The 18243-nt window shown below is 42.0% G+C and overlaps 2 protein-coding genes across 20 annotated transcripts in view; one reads left to right on the plus strand and one right to left on the minus strand.

Moving 5' to 3' along the window:
- TANC1 (tetratricopeptide repeat, ankyrin repeat and coiled-coil containing 1) overlaps positions 1 to 12731 on the plus strand; it is a 230894-nt gene extending 218163 nt beyond the window's left edge. For all 11 annotated transcript variants that reach the window (XM_058549031.1, XM_058549030.1, XM_058549027.1 and 8 more), the window contains 7 exons: positions 994 to 1117; positions 1439 to 1614; positions 4239 to 4371; positions 5862 to 5953; positions 7813 to 7959; positions 8867 to 8967; positions 9647 to 12731. In XM_058549031.1, coding sequence (XP_058405014.1) covers positions 994 to 1117; positions 1439 to 1614; positions 4239 to 4371; positions 5862 to 5953; positions 7813 to 7959; positions 8867 to 8967; positions 9647 to 11081 — 2208 coding nt within the window. In that variant the 3' untranslated portion in view covers positions 11082 to 12731. The remainder of the gene's footprint in view (positions 1 to 993; positions 1118 to 1438; positions 1615 to 4238; positions 4372 to 5861; positions 5954 to 7812; positions 7960 to 8866; positions 8968 to 9646) is intronic.
- A 3275-nt stretch (positions 12732 to 16006) lies between these two features.
- WDSUB1 (WD repeat, sterile alpha motif and U-box domain containing 1) overlaps positions 16007 to 18243 on the minus strand; it is a 48316-nt gene continuing 46079 nt past the window's right edge. For 7 of the 9 annotated variants that reach the window (XM_058549040.1, XM_058549045.1, XM_058549041.1 and 4 more), the window contains one exon: positions 16007 to 16630. In XM_058549040.1, the coding sequence (XP_058405023.1) occupies positions 16473 to 16630 (158 nt within the window). In that variant the 3' untranslated portion in view covers positions 16007 to 16472. The remainder of the gene's footprint in view (positions 16631 to 18243) is intronic. The other 2 variants (XM_058549044.1, XM_058549043.1) reach the window with 1 other exon arrangement.

Below are 18243 nucleotides of genomic sequence, written 5' to 3' on the forward strand. Positions count from 1 at the left end.
TTCTAGACCCAAGTTTACATCATGGCATCATGTCCCTCCTGATTCCTGCTAGCTCTGCTGGTAGGAGCTAAGAGTGCCCCCCACCAAGATTTGGGCTTTTCTTCTTTCATTTCCAAGAGCTTGGATTGTACCATCCATTGCCTGCTGCCCTCACGGCTTCTACATGATGCCCCGGCTAACCTTTTCTCCTGGTCTGTTCCCAAGTCACGGGGAAGTTTAGAAAGCATTTGTTAGTGTGTCAAGAACAAGAAAACAATGGAAATATGCCACCTTCTGTTGCTGTGGCAATAGAACAAATATCATGTCAGAGAGAGAGGCTCTGGACTACCCTGGATAAAGCCATCCCCTGGATGGCAGTTACACGAGACGCCGCTCTGGTTTCTTGTTTTTGTTCTCCAACCTCATCACCGTGTCCTGCGTAAAGGCATGGTCCTGAGACTGAGAATCTTCTCCAGGAAGCTTTGCTGAAAATTGCCCACTGTGAACGTCAAGCCATCCACCAAGCCCCGAGTCTTAGAAAAGCAGATTGCGTGGGGGTGTGGTGGATGAATGTTTCCCTGCGCTCCCTTCCCCTGCCCTGTGCCCTTCTACAGAAACATAGCTTCAGTGCCAGCCTGGGGACCCATACCATTACCCATGACCCCTTTCATTCTGCTCAGTTATCCCGGATGCCTTGTTGTGGCTGTGTGGTCATTACTTGATTGTGATTTGCAACCCCCATCTCCAAATTACTGTTTCTGCCCGGAATGTGCATGTTTTATAGATATAGTAATAAATTGGGCATGTTAAAAAGAGTATATATTTGGAAGAAGATTCTCTTCAAAGGAATACAATAGGAAGATTTTATAGGCCCCGCGGATTACACAAATCAGAGGACTTTTTAAAAGAGGAGAGTTCTTTTACTACCTTTAAAGGTGGAAAAATCCTGCCTGGGTATAGAGAACGTAATTTAAAATACAGCAGGGAGATTGTAATTTCGAGTGTTTCTTTCAGATCGTTAGATTGCTGTTGGAACACGGCTGTGATGTGAACCTAAGTGACAAGCAGGGCCGGACGCCCCTCATGGTGGCTGCTTGTGAAGGGCACTTGAGCACCGTGGAATTTCTCCTTTCAAAAGGTAGCAGCACTGTCTGGCCTGCTTAGGTTTCTTTAGGTGGACAAAGAAAAGAGCTTTGGCAGACCCATTCAATACTTTCTGATTCGAAGTTCAATAGTCTTTTTGTCATGGAGATTTTCTAACGTGCACACAAGTTGGGCAACTAGGTAATGCAGCCCACATACCCATTACTCAGCTTCAACAGTGCTGACCGTTTGCCGGCCGGCTTCGAATTTCACAGCGCCGGATTGCCACCGTTCCGGCTGGGGGTTGGCGGTGTGAGGGTTGTGTCTGGGCTTTGTCTCCCGGAGTTCACGCTCTGTGAATGGGCTTTTCTATCAGGTGCCGCCCTTTCTTCTGTGGACAAAGAGGGTCTGTCAGCGTTAAGCTGGGCTTGTCTGAAAGGTCACAGGGCAGTGGTCCAGTTTCTGGTTGAGGAAGGAGCCGAGATAGACCAGACGGACAAGAACGGCCGCACTCCCCTGGACCTGGCCGCCTTCTACGGCGACGCAGAGACGGTAGGTACCCGCAGGTGGTCACGCTCCCCCACCTGCACGCCACCCCAGCGCCGCAGAGGAGCCCAGGGACTAAACCCTTTCCAGAGTGTGTGTGAGGCTGTGCCTGTGTGTGGTCAGTGTGTACGTGTGTGTGGTGGAGTATCTTTCATTTTTCTTTAATTCCGTGACATGCAGTCTATTCCAGAACTGTAGTAAATGTTTTAATAGACTCTTAAAAGCTTAAAAATACGTGATTACAAACTGCATATACAACAGACACATACAGGAATATGTTTTCACATATGCATGTATATGTATTTTCTCATAGTAATCCATGTAAGTAGAATTCCTGTATAGATCATTTAAAAATCACTTACGTCTAATGTGAGGATTAGCTAGACAGACAGGTTTTGTGTTGCTAGAAGCTGTGCACCTTGGAGCAAAAACCAGGATTGCACTGCATGTCTGTGCCTGATGCTTTTATTTATTTATTTTTATTTATTTTTTTGAGGAAGATTGGCCCTGTGCTAACATCTGTTGCCACTCTTCCTCTTTTTCTTTTTTCTCCCCAAAGCCCCAGTACATAGTTGTGTATCATAGTTGTAGTGTTGTAGCTCTTCTATGTGGGACGCCACCTCAGCATGGCTTGATGAGTGGTGAGTAGGTCTGCACCCAGGATTCAAACTGGCGAACCCCAGGCCGCTGAAGCAGAATGCCTGAAGTCAACCATTACGCCACCAGGCCAGCCCCCCTTGATGCTTTTAAAAGGCAGTGATGTTAGAGTTAAATGGTCTCAATTTCCTGGACATTGTGAACTATACTTAATGTCGATTTTCAAAAACAGCTATTTAACTAAACCTCACATATCCACACTTTTCTTTTTCAGCTTATACTACCTTACCAAATGTTGTAGTTGAGGGAAGAGTGAAGGAGCTTAGCATTCTAGTGTCTTTTTTTTTTTCAATTGTGGTCAATAACACAACATAAAATGTGCCATCTTAACCATTTCTAAGTAATGAGTTCAGTACTGTTAAGTATACTCACATTGTTGTACATCCAATGTCCAGAGTTTCTCATCTTGTAAAACTGAAAGTCAGTACCCACTAAATAACTCCTCATTCCCTCCTTCCCCCAGCCCCTGGCAACCGCCATTCTACTTTCTGTGTCTCTAAATTTGACTACTCTAGGTACCTCATATAAGTGGAATCATACAATATTTGTCCTTTTGTAACTGGCTTATTTCTCTTAGCATAATGTCTTCAAGGTTCATCCAAGTTATAGCATGAAATAGGATTTCCTTCCTTTTTAAGGCTAAAGAATATTCCATTGTATATATATACCATATTTTGTTTATCCATTCATCTATCGGTGGACACTTGGGTTGCTTCCACCTCTTGGCTATTGTGAGTAGTGTTGTTATGAACATGGGTGCGAATATCTCTTTGAGGTCCTACAAATTCTTCAAGATCTATCCATATTCTTTTGGATATATGCCCAGAAGTGGGATTGCTGGATCATATGGTAATTCTCTCTTTAGTTTGTTGAGGAACCTCCATACGGTGTCCAGAGTGGCTGCATCATTTTACATTCCCACCAGCAGTGCACAGGGTTGCTATTTCTCTGCATCCTCACCAACACTTATTATTTTCTGTTTTGTATTATTTTTTGATAGTAGCTGTCCTAACAGTGAGGTGAGATCTCATTGTGGTTTTGATTTGCATTTCCCTAATGATCGGTGATGTTGAGCATCTTTTCATATGCTTATTGACCATTTATATATCATCTGTGGGGAAATATCTATTCAGATCCTTTGCCCATTTTCAAATTGGGTTATTCAGGATTTTTGTTGTTGAGTTGTAGGAGTTCTTTATATAGTCTGGATATTAATCCCTATAGTATCATTTTGAACAGCTGGCGGACTGATGGGATTTGTTAGATCCACATGAAAATCTAAACTAGCTACAGACTTCTTTTCCAGTAAGTAGAGCACTTTAAGTAGCCAAAGTGCTATTTCTTGTTCTCTTAGTCCAAGTCACAACTTTTTATCATATCAAATCAGTCATTGTACCAGGGTCTCAAACTCGCCATCTTTACAGTCACAATATCCAAGTTTCTTTCCTAAGCCTTAAATGATTTATAATGAGATCCATCTGATCCCAAGCTGCTAATCTTTCCAGTTTGCTATACCCAGGCTGTGTGGATCTGAGTGTTTCTGAAGTGCCCGTTATCATTGCCTGCCAGTATGTTGGAGCTGTTGCACAAGTGTACCTCCTAAGTAACGGGGGATGAAAAGGTGACTGTGTCTCATCTCTGTGGCCTGGGAAGTGGGGTGAGAGAGAGACAGATGATGACATGTGCGTGTGCCCATCTGTGGTATATGAGTGCGTGTACACAACGTGCCTGTCCCTGGGAGCATTCACCTGCCTTCCTCATTGCTAATAACAGCGGGTTTTAGCTCTGAGTTACCGCTTCTCTTCTCTGTTTCCTGTCAACTTCATTTCCATTCCAGGATCCCTAATGGCCAGAGGCATCTAAGATGGGAGTAAAGCTAAGACTGCCAGCTCCTGCACCAGAGTGCAGAGGTGGGCGAGTTGCGGTGCTCCTGCCACGAGCCGCTCCTCAGGCCTCTGTTCTCCCCGCTGCAGGTGCTGTATCTGGTTGAGAAGGGAGCCGTGATTGAGCACGTGGACCACAGCGGTATGCGTCCCTTGGACAGAGCCATTGGTTGTCGAAACACATCTGTAGTGGTTACACTGCTGAGAAAAGGAGCCAAATTAGGTCAGTAACCACCTCAGTTCAGCAGCGAGAGGGAGGTTAGCTTACGATTTTAGAGTATGTTAGGGCCCGTGAAGACTTATCTGCGCCCGGGGTTAAGATGTCTGGTGTTTGGAGATTTTTTTTTTTCTCCCTTTGTAAGGCTCGTTTAAACACAGTCATCCAAAATGTTTAAATAGCTTGTAATATTGCCAGTGTGGGGATGAAGTGGAGGCTGATGTTGAAGGACAGTCTAGAATAGTGGGGTGTACGGATACCCGGCAGCCACGCCAGGGAGCAGTTGGATGAGACGCGGGGGGCGGGGGCGTCTTAGTGGTTAGGAAAGCTCACGGGTGGTTCTCATGAGCGGCTGGGTTTGAGAAGCACTGTTGTAGAGTAATCACAGTCGGCTGGGTAGGAAATGGCACACCCCCCCACCCCCAGTGCCGCTTCTGTGAGGGAGAGTTCATGTGTTTACTGGAGACAAGAGGCGGGTACTTGAAGATAACGTCCGGGGATGGGGAGAGCCCTTCTGTATGGCAGGTTGGAATATGACACACTATTCAGAATATGTGGGGATAAAGCAACCAGTACATTGCTGTTGGGGTTTGATATGGCAGAACTTTGGCCAGCGGCAGTTCTGGAGAGGGGACCGCGATGTGGAGGATGAGATTCGCTAATATTAGTAAGCAGTTCACAGTGTTGGGAGCTCTTCTGAGCAGTGTCATATTTTAACTTCTTTAATCCTCACCTGCCCTGTAAGTAGGTAGGGATAATACCACCGTGTTACAGGGGAGAAAACCAATGCACAAAGGAGGTAAGTAGCTTCCCTAAGGTCACAGTAAGTGGAGGAGTCACGGTTGAACCCGAGCAGCCGGACTCCTGAGTCTGTGCTCATCAGCACTGCTCCCTCCAAGTGTTTACGGAGGGTGAGAAAGAAGATCGTGGCCGTGCTGTCGGCTGGGAGGAGCTGGACATAGACGTGAGCAAGGAGGGCGAGAGCATGGGTGTGGGAAGAGGGCAGAAGGGCCAAAGCTAAGACGCTCAGAGTAGATGTGAATGGCAGACTGCAGCGGAGTGCAAGAGGATGTTGGGAACACACCTTCATTTGCCAGCAGTCATGGCACTGCCGAAACAAGGAGATGATTCTGAAGCCTGGTTTGATTGATTTCCCTCCCAAATCCCCATCAGAAGGGAGGGATGGGTCACGGCTGCTCTGATGTGTTAGTTTCCCAGTACTTTTTTCACCAGAATAACAACACTTGGTGCCAGGTACAGTTTCCCTCCTAAGTGATTAGTTCAGCGTAGACGGAGTAGAAGGGACACCTGCTCACGGCTGTCCTGCTCCCCTTCCTTCATTATACTGTTGTCTGGGGGCCTGCAGGACACAAGCAGTGTCCTCTGCAGCTGGGCTCTCTGCTGTTTGTGATCTTGGCTGTGGTGGGGCACAGCAGCCTTGACCTCCTCTCCTTCACAATCACCGCAGTGCCTCTGAACGTGTGTTTATTTTGCAGGAAATGCTGCTTGGGCGATGGCTACTTCCAAACCTGATATTTTGATTATACTTTTACAGAAATTGATGGAGGAAGGAAATATGATGTACAAAGTAAGTGGTTGTGCCCTTTTGTGTGATGTTGTAACGGCCTGCGAGCATCTTCAGTTTGGTGGATAATGAACGTAGCTGTGCTGCCGCACAGAATCGGTGTAGCTTAGCTTTAATAGAAGTTCCAAGAGATGCTCGCCTGGCCTCACGCCCAGGCTTTAATAGCTTAACGGCAGAATCTTCAAGGTGGAAAGCACTTCTCTTTGTGTTTGAGACCCATTATGTCTGACCGAATCCTTGCAGCTGTAACTATGACTTACGGCCTGAAGCCTTGGTGTGCAGGCAGAGCTGCTGCTAGTTCAACTGGCCTGTCATACAGAGATTCCTCAGTGCGTGGAGTCACGAGCCACATGGGAAAGGAGCACTCAGGAGACATTTTCAGAAAAAAAGAATCATTAAGTCTCTTAAGCCTTTACTATCTTATTTTTAATATCTATAAGCTTCTGGAATTTGAAACTGTTTCCAGAGATATTTTTACTTAAGATAGTCAAGTAATATATAATGCTTAGTTACTCAGGAGACTGAATTAATTTTTTTCCATTTTCCCTTAGAAATGGAAATATGATTTGCAGATTAATGAATTTTTTAAAATAATTTTATTCATTCATTTATTTTTCCCCCAAAGCCCCAGTAGATAGTTGTATGTCATAGTTGCACATCCTTCTAGTTGCTTGCAGATTAATAAATTTGACTTTAAAGTAAATTTTCCAAAATAACAAATGAGTTTAGGTCAAAAAGCTTTTTCTGTAAAGGGCCGGATAGTAAATATTTTAGGGCATGCATTGTGGTCTCTGTCACAACTACCCAGCTTTGGTGTTGTGGCACAAAAGCAGCCACAGATAATACATAAACGAGTGAGCGTGGCTGTGTCCCAATCAAACTGTATTTGTGAAAACAGGTGGCAGGCTAGAGTTGGCCCGGAGGCTGTAGTTTGCCACCCCCTGCTTTAGATGGACGCTCTGGCCGTTTACATGGATCACTCTTCTTTCCAGGTCTGTGATTAGCCAGAATTAAAAGATTATGCAAACAAAAAACTAGATTATGACCATTTTAATCTTTTTTACCATGAGGCTGCTGCACTTGTTATGTTTTAGTTTTTCCTTTTCTTTTTTTAATAACAAATAAATAGGCATATAGCATGACCCAGCAGGGTTCCTGGCTTGGAATCAGTTTGAAATTGAGTTCAGGGTGTGTATTGTTGTGGCTTTGAAGTGGTTTTAATATGAATTTTGGTGGGCAATTACGTTAGAAATAACAAGCCATTTTCAACCGACTTCATACCTGCTGTGCAACAGAACTGACTGGGCAAATGGATCTCTTTAGCCTTGGAAATGACGTGCAGTGCTGTTCTGATTTTTAAAGCCCATGCTTTAGTTCCTCTTAAAAGAAAAATTATGATTCTACAGCAAGATCTGGGTTTATCCACAAGACTCTACTTGCCTTAGGAACTGCATCATTTTTTCATCTAATTTCTATTACACCTAGCATTAAAATATCTTTAGATGGGAAATCATTCATGAAAATGGTTTTCAAAAATATATAATAGAGAAGAACGATAATCTGAAGTATTAAGATTGATAGTTATCAATTTGGCTGTTTACAGACACCTTCCTATAAAACCAGCTTCTTTCTTACTGTGTGAAGCACATGTTGCAGAAGCCTGTGCATGTGGTGAGGCCACGTGTGTTCATGCCGATTAGTGTTCTGGTTCTCCTACAGCACTTAGCAGGATCCTTTCAATGTGCTGTAATGCTTTTGGTAGTGGGGGGAGAATAACCTCGCCAGGATCTTCAAGATGGTGGGAGCTTATTCATCTTGGAGCCTCTGGAAAAGGATAAATTTCTGTGATTTTTGGATCCTAGAAAGGGAAGATGAAAGAGGCAGCCCAGAGGTACCAGTATGCCTTAAGGAAGTTTCCTCGAGAAGGATTTGGAGAGGACATGAGACCATTCAATGAACTAAGAGTTTCCCTCTATCTCAATTTGTCTCGCTGCCGAAGAAAAACAAATGTAAGCTGTGCCCCCTAATTCCAGTCCTTCAGCAATGGAATGTTGTCACAGTGGTGCAGGCCAGCCCTACCCCAGACCAAATCATGGGAACTCCTGATGTGTTTGCACATTTCTGTGAACCTGGCGTATGGGAAGCTGCTGCTCTTGGAGATCCCTGTCACTACCCACCTCTCAAGATGTTGAGAGAGTGCACTCGGGTATAGTTTCCTCTGCTTTAGTGAGGAGAAGCAAATGCAAACTGCTCCTTCACCCCTCCCCAACTGTGTATTGCTGACATTGTCTTGAGTGGCCCATTCCCAGATTCAGAAGGAAAGGGCATCATAAAGTTCAACACAAATACGTTATAATTTGCCTGGTGTTTATTAAGTTGGTTCAGAGGGTATGCCAGTAACTGGTTAATTTGTGATTAATGGTAGTTCACTCATAGTTAATTTGTAACTAGTAACTAGATTTGTTTCAGTACTTCTTTCTTTCTTCTATATTTTTTAACCTCATCCTCCCACCACCAAATCTATTGACCTGCCTACTTCTGTGCCCACATACTCTGCCTTCCCTGCTGTTATTGGTGGATGAAGCATCGGTGCCCTTCTCTTGAGGCTGAACCCTCCACTGGTGTGCTGGGTTCTATCTGCTCTTGCCTTCTGGTGCACTGCTTCTACCTCTGTTCTCCTCTCTCCCCTGAATCATCAATTTTTGCTTCTCTCCTGGATTCTTCTCTTAAGAATATTAAATAAAGTTTTAACTATCTCCTGACCTTAAAGTGGAACAAACTTACCTTGCCCTTCATCTCTCTTCAGTTATGTCGCAATTCTCTGCTAACGTTTAGAGCAAAACTCTTATTAAAAAGTTGCCTGTAATCATGTTTCAGTGCTTGTTTTGACTCATGTTATTTAAATATTGACACCAGGACTTTGGCATGGCAGAAGAATTTGCTTCCAAGGCTCTTGAATTGAAACCAAAGTCCTATGAAGCCTTTTATGCCAGGGCAAGAGCAAAGAGAAACAGCAGGTACTGTCTGGGGGTAGACATGTGACTAGAGAAGCCTTCTTGTGTTTCTATAGTGTTGAAGCTGCTGGTTGACTTTGGGGGCTTCTGATTCACAAGCATTACTCAAATGCCTCTCATCCCTTTTAATATGAAATTGGTAGCTTCTAAGAGGCACAGTAATGGATATTACTAGCAATGGCTGAACTTTTATTTTCTCCTGACATCTCGATAACTATTCCTCCCCTCCATCCCAGTTGACACTTACTGCAAAATAAAGTTCCTTGATTCGTGCATATTATCAGTGAAACTGCCAACTACAGACATTAAGAGGAGGTGGTGGAGAAGGGAGGAGGAGTCATATAAAACTTTGAGTAAGAGGTGGCCATGGTGAGAGGAGATGGTGAAGATAACTTTTAGAGGATTCTGACACCCACTGATTTATGCCTGTTTTCATTCTCAGCCCAGTGGTCTTGATAGAGACAGCAGGGCCCTGGAGCTGCATAGCTCTGGATTAGAATTCAGCACTCCCACTTAGCTGAGTAACTCTAAGCTAGTTAAATGGGTCCTTCCCACCACAGTAAGTGTTTGAAACTCTGTTAGCTACCTTCTCTTTCCTTTTAGCAGAGCTCTTTTAGGTACAGTTACATTCAGAGCATGTTCTTACGTGGCTTGTAATTATATCTTCTGTTTTAATATAAAGGCAGTTTGCGGCAGCTCTGGCTGACCTGCGGGAAGCTGTGAAACTCTCTCCTACCAATCAGGAAATCAAGAGGCTCCTGGCCCGCGTAGAAGACGAATGCAAGCAACTCCAGAGGAGCCAACAGCAGAAACAGCAGTGCCCACCACCCGCCCCACCCAATGACTCCGATAATGAAGAGGACGCCCCAACCCCTGGATTAAACGACCACTTTCATCTTGAGGAGGCTGAAGAAGAAGAAACTTCTCCACAGGAAGAATCCATTTCCCCGACTCCCAGGTCCCAGCCATCCTCATCTGTCCCCTCCCCGTATATCCGAAACCTCCAGGAAGGGTTACAGTCCAAAATAAGGCCAGTATCGCCACAGAATAGGCCAGGAATGAACAAGCCCCTGCGGGAGCCTGTAGCCCAGCCAGGATTGGTTATGCAGCCCACCAAGCAGGCACAGATAGTGAAAACCAGCCAGCATCTGGGTTCTGGACAGTCTGGCGTGAGAAACAGTAGCACAAAAATTCAGGTCTCTTCTCAGAATCCTCCCCCAAGTCCCATGCCAGGTAGAATGCCTGCACCTTCTGCTGGTAGCAGAAACCAGCATTTGGAGGGAAAAGGTCCTTTTGCTGTGGGAGCTGGTTCTGGCCATTTTGGAGATCGGCTGGGCCCCAGCCACAGTGTCCAGCTGCAGCACAGTGAGAGTGGTGCTGCGTATCCTTTGCCAAGCAAAATAAAAACTGCAGAGAGGCTTCTGTCTCATGCCGCCATGGCTGTGGACGTAGCCCCTCTAAACCAAAGTGGGACAGTGAGCTGTAGCGACATGCGACACCCGGCTTCCCTCACCAGCTCAGGCTCTTCTGGTTCTCCGTCCAGCAGCATAAAGATGTCAAGTTCAACCAGTAGTTTGACTTCAAGCAGCAGTTTCTCAGATGGCTTCAAGGTCCAAGGACCTGATGCTCGAATTAAAGACAAGGTTGTTAACCAGGTTCAGAGTGGCATCGCTGAACACAGACCCCGCAATACTCCATTCATGGGCATCATGGATAAGACTGCGAGGTTCCAACAGCAGAGCAATCCTCCAAACCGCACCTGGCACTGTCAGGTGCCAGAGGGGCTCCTGACAAACACATCTTCTGCAGCTGGCCTGCAGGCCTCGAACTCTGAGAAGCCCTCCCTCAAACAAGCAGGAGGATATAATAACCAAGCCAAAATCTGTTCCGTTTCTACCCTGGGTGGAAGTGTCCACAATGGGGCACAGGTGAAGGAGCTAGAGGAAAAGAAGTGCCAAATTCCAGGCCACTGTCAAGAGAACAGGATAACTAAGACTGTTTCTCATCTGTATCAGGAAAGTCTGTCTAAACAGCAGCCTCATATCAGTAATGAAGCCCGCAGGAGTCACCTTCCTTCAGCAAAACCAAAGCGATCGTTCATAGAGTCAAATGTGTGAACCTTAAGAGAGACCCATTTGTGGAATTTGGAAAATAGTGTGTTGGCTCCTGATGGTAATTAAATGGTTTTTCATGAGAAAAATTACTTTTTAGCCATATTTTTTTTTCTTTTTTCCTTGGGGGTGGATTAAAAATGTGGGATAAAACTTCTTTGATAAATAGCTAGAAGTCACCATAAATAAGAATGCTAACCAGAATTGAAAACTACAATTAGTTATGCCTATTAAGTTAAAAATTTAAGACAACCAAGAAGACATTAGCTCATGCTTTTCTCTTATGAAATTGTTTGGTTTTTATCATTTTTCTCCTAGCCTTTGCTATGTGATAAAATCATAACATTTCTTAGAGAATGCAAATGTCTAGTGATAGGTTTAACTCAAGACATAATATCCAGATGATGTATTCTGGAAAAGATGAAATTTTCAAGCTCCATTGAGTCAAACCCCCAAATATATGTATTTAAGACCTGAGTGATTTCTAGCTCATTATAAATGTGACTATATATGTTATATAGCTGATTTTTTTGTTTTTAAAGCAAAATACGAGAATATCCAAGTATTGTTCCCTTCATAGAAGTTCCCTTAAGAGGATTAAACACTTCTGTGTTAATGGTTCTCATTAAAAATATTTTTATAGCACCTTTTTTGGAACTATATTCCCGCTTCAAGGTGTTTTTAATATTTGGAAACAGTATAAGCCATTTGGAATCATGATGGGTGGTCAAGTTGGATTTGGGCTAAAATACCAAGAGTACAGCATTCTCGGTGACACGTAAATTAGCTTTCAGCTGGTTCCCAAACTGCTGTTAACGATGATAGCGCTCCTGGCATAAGCCTTCCAAGATCCTGTAAGGACAGTATTTAATTTGGATACTTAAGGTATGGTTGGTGGTGGTTTGTGTTTTATTATACAATCATTACTTTATAGTCACATATTGTACATATTAAAATAGCTAAGTTGTATTCAGACTTGTAAATATAACTATTTCAAGTAGTTAATCTTAAAAAAAAAAAGTCATTTATTTGCATGTTCTTTCTAAGCTTCATCCATGCTGGTTATTGCACTGAACAATATATTATTATGGCATGTTAACAGTATACCAGTAACGGCACTTTATCTCATTTATATGAACACCTTTGAGGTGCTACTTAAGTCCAAACTGATGTATTATTCATTTGTAAAGATAAGGTACAGGAATGAACCTTGGTTTAAAGGTATTTTTATATGAAAATGGTGTGCTATTGGAGGATGTTAAAATGCTAGTTTGAGAGAGGTGGGAGCGTATTTGTTTTATATGTTGGGATGTGAAATTTATTTTCTAGAGTTGGGGAGAAGGAAGTTCTATATTTACAGAATGTTTTAAAAATGAATAGTTGTAATGAAGTTCCTGTGAGCATCATTATGGTTTTGTACAAATAGGAATCTTCTGGTGTCCTTCTTCAACATTTGTTCCTGAGTGTGTACAGTGTACTTTGTACAGCTTTATCATTTTTTTACAGGCTTTTCGTGAGTTCTGCTATAACTGCTATGGCTTATTTATTGTTTATTGTTTTCTTTAATGTTTGTGAAAGTCTTACTCTTTTGTTATGTAGTTTTGTTTCTGCACAACTACTGTACTTTTCCGTATGGAATAAAGACTCTTAATAGAATTTCTTTTGCATTAAATGAAACAATGGATAAGTAGAGAATATCCTGATGACAACTGTCTACCTTAAATCCTGGGTGATATTGTTACCCTAAAGAAAATAGTGAAAGGCCTATTTTTAAACTACCAAATGCATATTTAATTTCATTTAATAATAATTTCAGAACCAGGGTGACAGCTTTTAGAAATTCCAAAATATTCAAGGGTCAAAATTAGTCTTTTTGCCTGAAATAGGAAGAATATACGAAGATGAGCATGTTATACTGACCTGTTCCAGAAATCTTGGTGTCTGTTTTTACTGGCAACAGGGTATCTTTAGTACTATAACTCTCAGACACTGGCAATACACTCACTGAACACTGTGTTAAGATGAAAGTTTGTTCTTCAGCACATTTGCATTGTCAGTTAAAAGTGTGTATTTGGGGGCCGGCCCAGTGGCGCAAGTGGTTAAGTGCACGCACTCCGCTGTGGCGGCCTGGGGTTTCTCGGTTCGGATCCTGGGCGCACACCGACGCACTGCTTGGCAAGCCATGCTGTGGCGGCGTCCCATATAAAGTAGAGGAAGATGGGCATGGCTGTTAGCCCAGGGCCAGTCTTCCTCACCACAAAAAAAATGCAGGACTGGCAGATGTTAGCTCAGGGCGGATCTTCCTCACAAAAAAGAAAAAAAGTGTATTTGTCTCTATACCCACATATTTCAGTTTCAAAGTAGTATGAATGGGAGTGAACATAAAACTGTTGTAGTGTGATAAAATTCTGACTCGGAATCTTAAGCTTAAGTATTCTCTAATACTACTTCAGGTTATTGTCTGGTTACTGCCGTATTACTCGCGAGGCTAAGTCAAGTATTTTCAGTCCTTCTTTAAAGCTGTATATTTAAACTAAAGGTCAAAAACAAAAACCTGTGTAGGAGGGGAAAAGTGTTATTGGCTAATAATTTTTTTTTTTTTAATGAGGAGGATCATCCCTGAGCTAACATCCATGCCAATCCTTTTTTTTTTTTTTTGCTGAGGAAGACTGGCCCTGAGCTAACATCTATTGCCAATCCTCCTTTTTTCTCGCCCTTTTTCTCCCCAAAGCCCCAGTAAGGTAGTTGTATGTCATAGTTGCACATCCTTCTAGTTGCTGTATGTGGGACGTGGCCTCAGCGTGGCCAGACAAGCAGTGCGTCGGTGCGCACCCGGGCTCCGAACCTGGGCTGCCAGTAGTGGAGCATGCGCACTTAACTGCTAAGCCACGGGGCTGGCCTGAGATAATTTTTTTATAATTTTATTTATTTTTTCCCCCAAAGCCCCAGTAGATAGTTGTATGTCATAGCTGCACGTCCTTCTAGTTGCTGTAGGTGGGACACAGCCTCAGCATGGCTGGAGAAGCGGTGCGTCGGTGCGCGCCTGGGATCCGAACCTGGGCTGCCAGCAGCAGAGCACACGCACTTAACCACTAAGCCATGGGGCCAGCCCCTGAGATAATTCTTATAGGATGACTTTTCCAGTAAAGCTGCCAGTGTGACTTTTAGTAGTATTTATTATACATTACATAATGATTTTGCTATAGTCTTAGTAAAGAAAGATAGATAGATAAGGCATTTGGTCCAATTACCCCAGAAAGGAGTGACGTCTCTTTGGGAAGCCACTGGTCAGTCCCGAGGACTGGGCAGTGGGCAGGTGAGTGCTGCCCCTGCACAGTCCTGAATGAACGGTGGGGCCTGGAGAGTGTGCAGCAGAGGGATTGTGTGGGGGTCCCTTCCTGTGGATGGTTTTGGATTTGATTTACTGGTTGTTTTAAATCCCGGAGGAAGATTGGCCCTGTGTTAACATCTGTTGCCAATCTTCCTCTTTTTTCCCCCTCCCCAAAGCCCCAGTATGTAGTTGTATATCATAGTTTAGTTGTAGAGTTGTAGCTCGTCTCTTCTATGTGGGACACCACCTCAGCATGGCTTGATGAGCAGTGAGTACGTCCACGCCCAGGAACCAAACCAGCGAACCCAGGAACCAAACCAGCGAACCCCGGGCTGCTGAAATGGAACGTGTGAACGTCACTGCTTCGCCACTGGGCAGGCCCCTGTTTTTTTGTTTGTGGGGAGGAGGAGTTAGTTGTTTTGGCTTTGGTTTGTTTGTATACAAAAACAGAAGCACTCCACTTGGGTAAATTATTGGCATCTTAGTTTTCAGCCATTTTGTTTAACAAGAAGCTATATGGTGAAACAGAAAAATCACCACCTTCTTTAACACATTTAAAAAACAACCGATCTTTCTTTGGAATAAGGCTATTACTTTATCAAAACAAAAGATATTTGGTCCAATGGTGGGCTCTGTCAGTTAAAAAAAAAATCTTTTGTTTTAGAATAGAAACACACCTTCTAGAACATGTTCCCAACCTTTTTTTTGGTCCTCATAAGAATGTGAGTATATGGAATATGAAAAAAAAAAATACTCTTCTAGAATCATAGATTGTGAATCCTAGCTATGATGTAAAGGAAATAGAATTCAATATTACATTAGGATGACAGAAATTTTACAACACAGCAATTTTAATAAATAAAAGGTATTTGGAGATTTCTGTGGTGGCTAGACTTTCCACCTTTCTGGAAACATAAAGCATATTGGCTGTAAGTTTATAAAATATAGGAAAAAACTAAATACATACTTATATTGCTTTTCTCTTGAGTTTTCAAATTTTGAACAACTACAATGAGGGTTTTGGGGGTGAACACATAGTCTCAGTCTCTTTCTACCCTTATAGTTTAGTTCTAACATGCTTTCCCACTAATAGCTTCTGTTCTGGTAAACAATTTGACAGGTATGTAAAGTCAATACAACCTCAACTTCCTGAGCTCGAAGGTTTCTTCTGAGAGAATGCTTATCACGGTGTTTAAAAATGTAGACACCCTGGCTTAGAATACTATGTGAGAACTTAAAGAATTCTTAATTCTAAAAGGGGGCTAGCTTGCCACTTGATCTCTCCCAGCAAAGTCAGTTTGATGTATTTGTGATAATTTATTACATCATCTAACTTGTACCCAGGTTTGGACAATGGGAAAAAATCATTACACCTTGCAAATTTAGAATCCAACAAAATTGCTCATTAAACATGTCAAAGTGATTTTATCAATTTAGTCATAAATCTACAATTATTTTGCTACAAATTCTCTTTAGAAGGATTCCAAAGAGTTATCAAATGAATGGCTAATGCCTAGGATTTAAATATCTGTTATATTCTAGATTCTTCTTCTCTTTGGTTGTAATGGGATATGACCTATAGCTAACAAGAATAAATTTGAGCATTGCAATTTAAAGTCAAAGTAAAACTTTATTTCTCTACAGGTTAAGATTTTTTTTCACTAGTACAAAAAGGCTTTTATAATAAAAATAGAAAAGAAGTTGGATGTGTTGTTTAGTCCATGTTTTAAAGAATGAAAATAGTAAATTGTTACAGGTAACTAAATTTAAGAAGTTTACTTTTCTCCTTCTGTTTTGCTTTTAATGTCTGATTAGTATTTACCTTTAAATCATTCAAATGAGATCACTGAAAAATATAATATAAACAATTTTATTTTTATTTATTTTGCTGAGAAAGATTCGCCCTGAGCTAACACCTGTGCCAATCTTCCTCTTTTGTGTATGGGTCACCACCACAGCATGGCCACCACCGAGTTGTGGTCCATGCCCGGGAACCGAACCTAGGCTGCCGAAGCAGAGCACACCGAACTTAACCCCTAGGCCATGGGGCAAGCCCTGAAACAGTTTTATTTTTGATGTGTCTCTAGCCACCGATTGATGGCCATTTTCAGAGTCCTATTCGGTATAAGTACCACTGAAGGAAGAACCAGATTTGTCATGGGACTTGTACGTTTCTTTTTGCTGATCCAATTCTCCATTGCTTCCTTTTCATATGAATAGCCATCTAAAAAAGAACACACAAATTATTTGCAATGTAGGAGAGGGAAGTTAGGATTACTAAAATGAGTTGGGTATAAAAACTCCATTGCCAAGGCCTGTATTGTGATTTAAGTGATATTCTTGTCTTGTGCCACTGTTCCCAAAATACTTCTGCCACAATACCCTAAATTCTGCTATTCAGGATACGTTAAGATTGAATGAATCACCTTGAACAGTCTCAATATTTTACTGATTCTTTTTGAACACTACCACTGAAAAAAGCACCCTGTCAAGAATTCAGATGTAGCAGAAAGGAAAAGGCAGAGCAGAGTGGTAGTGAAGATAAAGTGCTCCATTAGCGCTGTTAGCTGTGTGTGTAAATTAACGTGGCTGAAGGTGAGAGAAAAGAGCCTTAGGAATAACTCAGCAAAACTTTTCCACACATTGAAAAGTCAGGGAAACAGATACAGAGGTTCTAGAACTCGCCCCACTAAGCACTTGATAGTAAATGGATTTATGATGCAAAAAAAAAAGATCCACTGGCTAAGGTTTTTAATTACCATGTTCTTACAAAATTCTTTGCCTTTGCACATGTCAAGATTGGAGTTTTTGCTTCACTACTTTCTTGTTTATACTTGTAGCTCTTAAACTGAAAATCTTAGTTCCTAATTACATTTACACATTAACCTATTTGCTTTAATCTACAATGCATACAACTGTTTCAAACTAACTATGTCAACATAGTAACAACTAACGTAAGGCTGTGAAAGAAATTTAAGATTTCTTTCTGGCTCTTCACCAAGATAGATCCACTAGGGTTGTCTAATTGAAATACTGTGTTTGAAAATCACTTGAAAAAAAATTCTTCTGTTTGATTATGTTACCAACTTTGACATACAGTTTGGTCCATTTGCTTCCCTTTTTATCCTCCCAATTTTTAGAGCTTGGTTTGTTTTTCATGATTTATTTTAACTCTGTAAAACATTTAAGTGATTTTGAAGTAACAACTATAAAACAAGGTACTTTCAGAGGAGTCTATTCTATCTCTGTCCAACCCATATTCCCTCCCTTCCCATATAGGTAACTATGTTAATACAAGCAAATGTATGTGTACACACTCAGTACACATACTTGCTTACATAAAAGCTAGCGTGCTGTATACACTATTTTGTACCTGATTTGTTTTTTTACTTAACTATACCTTGCTTTTTCATATCCCCCCACAGTACTCCACTGTATGGATGGATCTGGGTTGTTTCCGATCTTTGCCTTTTACAAATAGTGCTGCAATGAACAGTCTTATCATTTTGGGGGAGATTCCAGAAGTAGGATTGCTGCATCAAAGAGTAAATGTATATAATTGTGCTACATATGCCAATAGTTCCATAGGATTTCTACCATTTTTTTACTCCTACTAGAAATGTTGATGAGTGCCTTTTTCCCCAGAGCCTTACCAAGAGAATATGTTGTCAAACTGGATTTTTACTGGTCTCTCATGAACAACGGTATAGAATATCAGGTAGTTTTAATTTATTTTATTATGAGGGAGATAGCTCTTAAAAATGAAAAAATGTTCTATTTGCTTTTCTTTTTCCTATGAACTGATTGTTAATATTTTTGGCCCATTTTTCTTTTAGG

This window comes from Diceros bicornis, chromosome 10, assembly GCF_020826845.1.
Source record: "Diceros bicornis minor isolate mBicDic1 chromosome 10, mDicBic1.mat.cur, whole genome shotgun sequence".
NCBI lineage: Eukaryota > Metazoa > Chordata > Mammalia > Perissodactyla > Rhinocerotidae > Diceros > Diceros bicornis.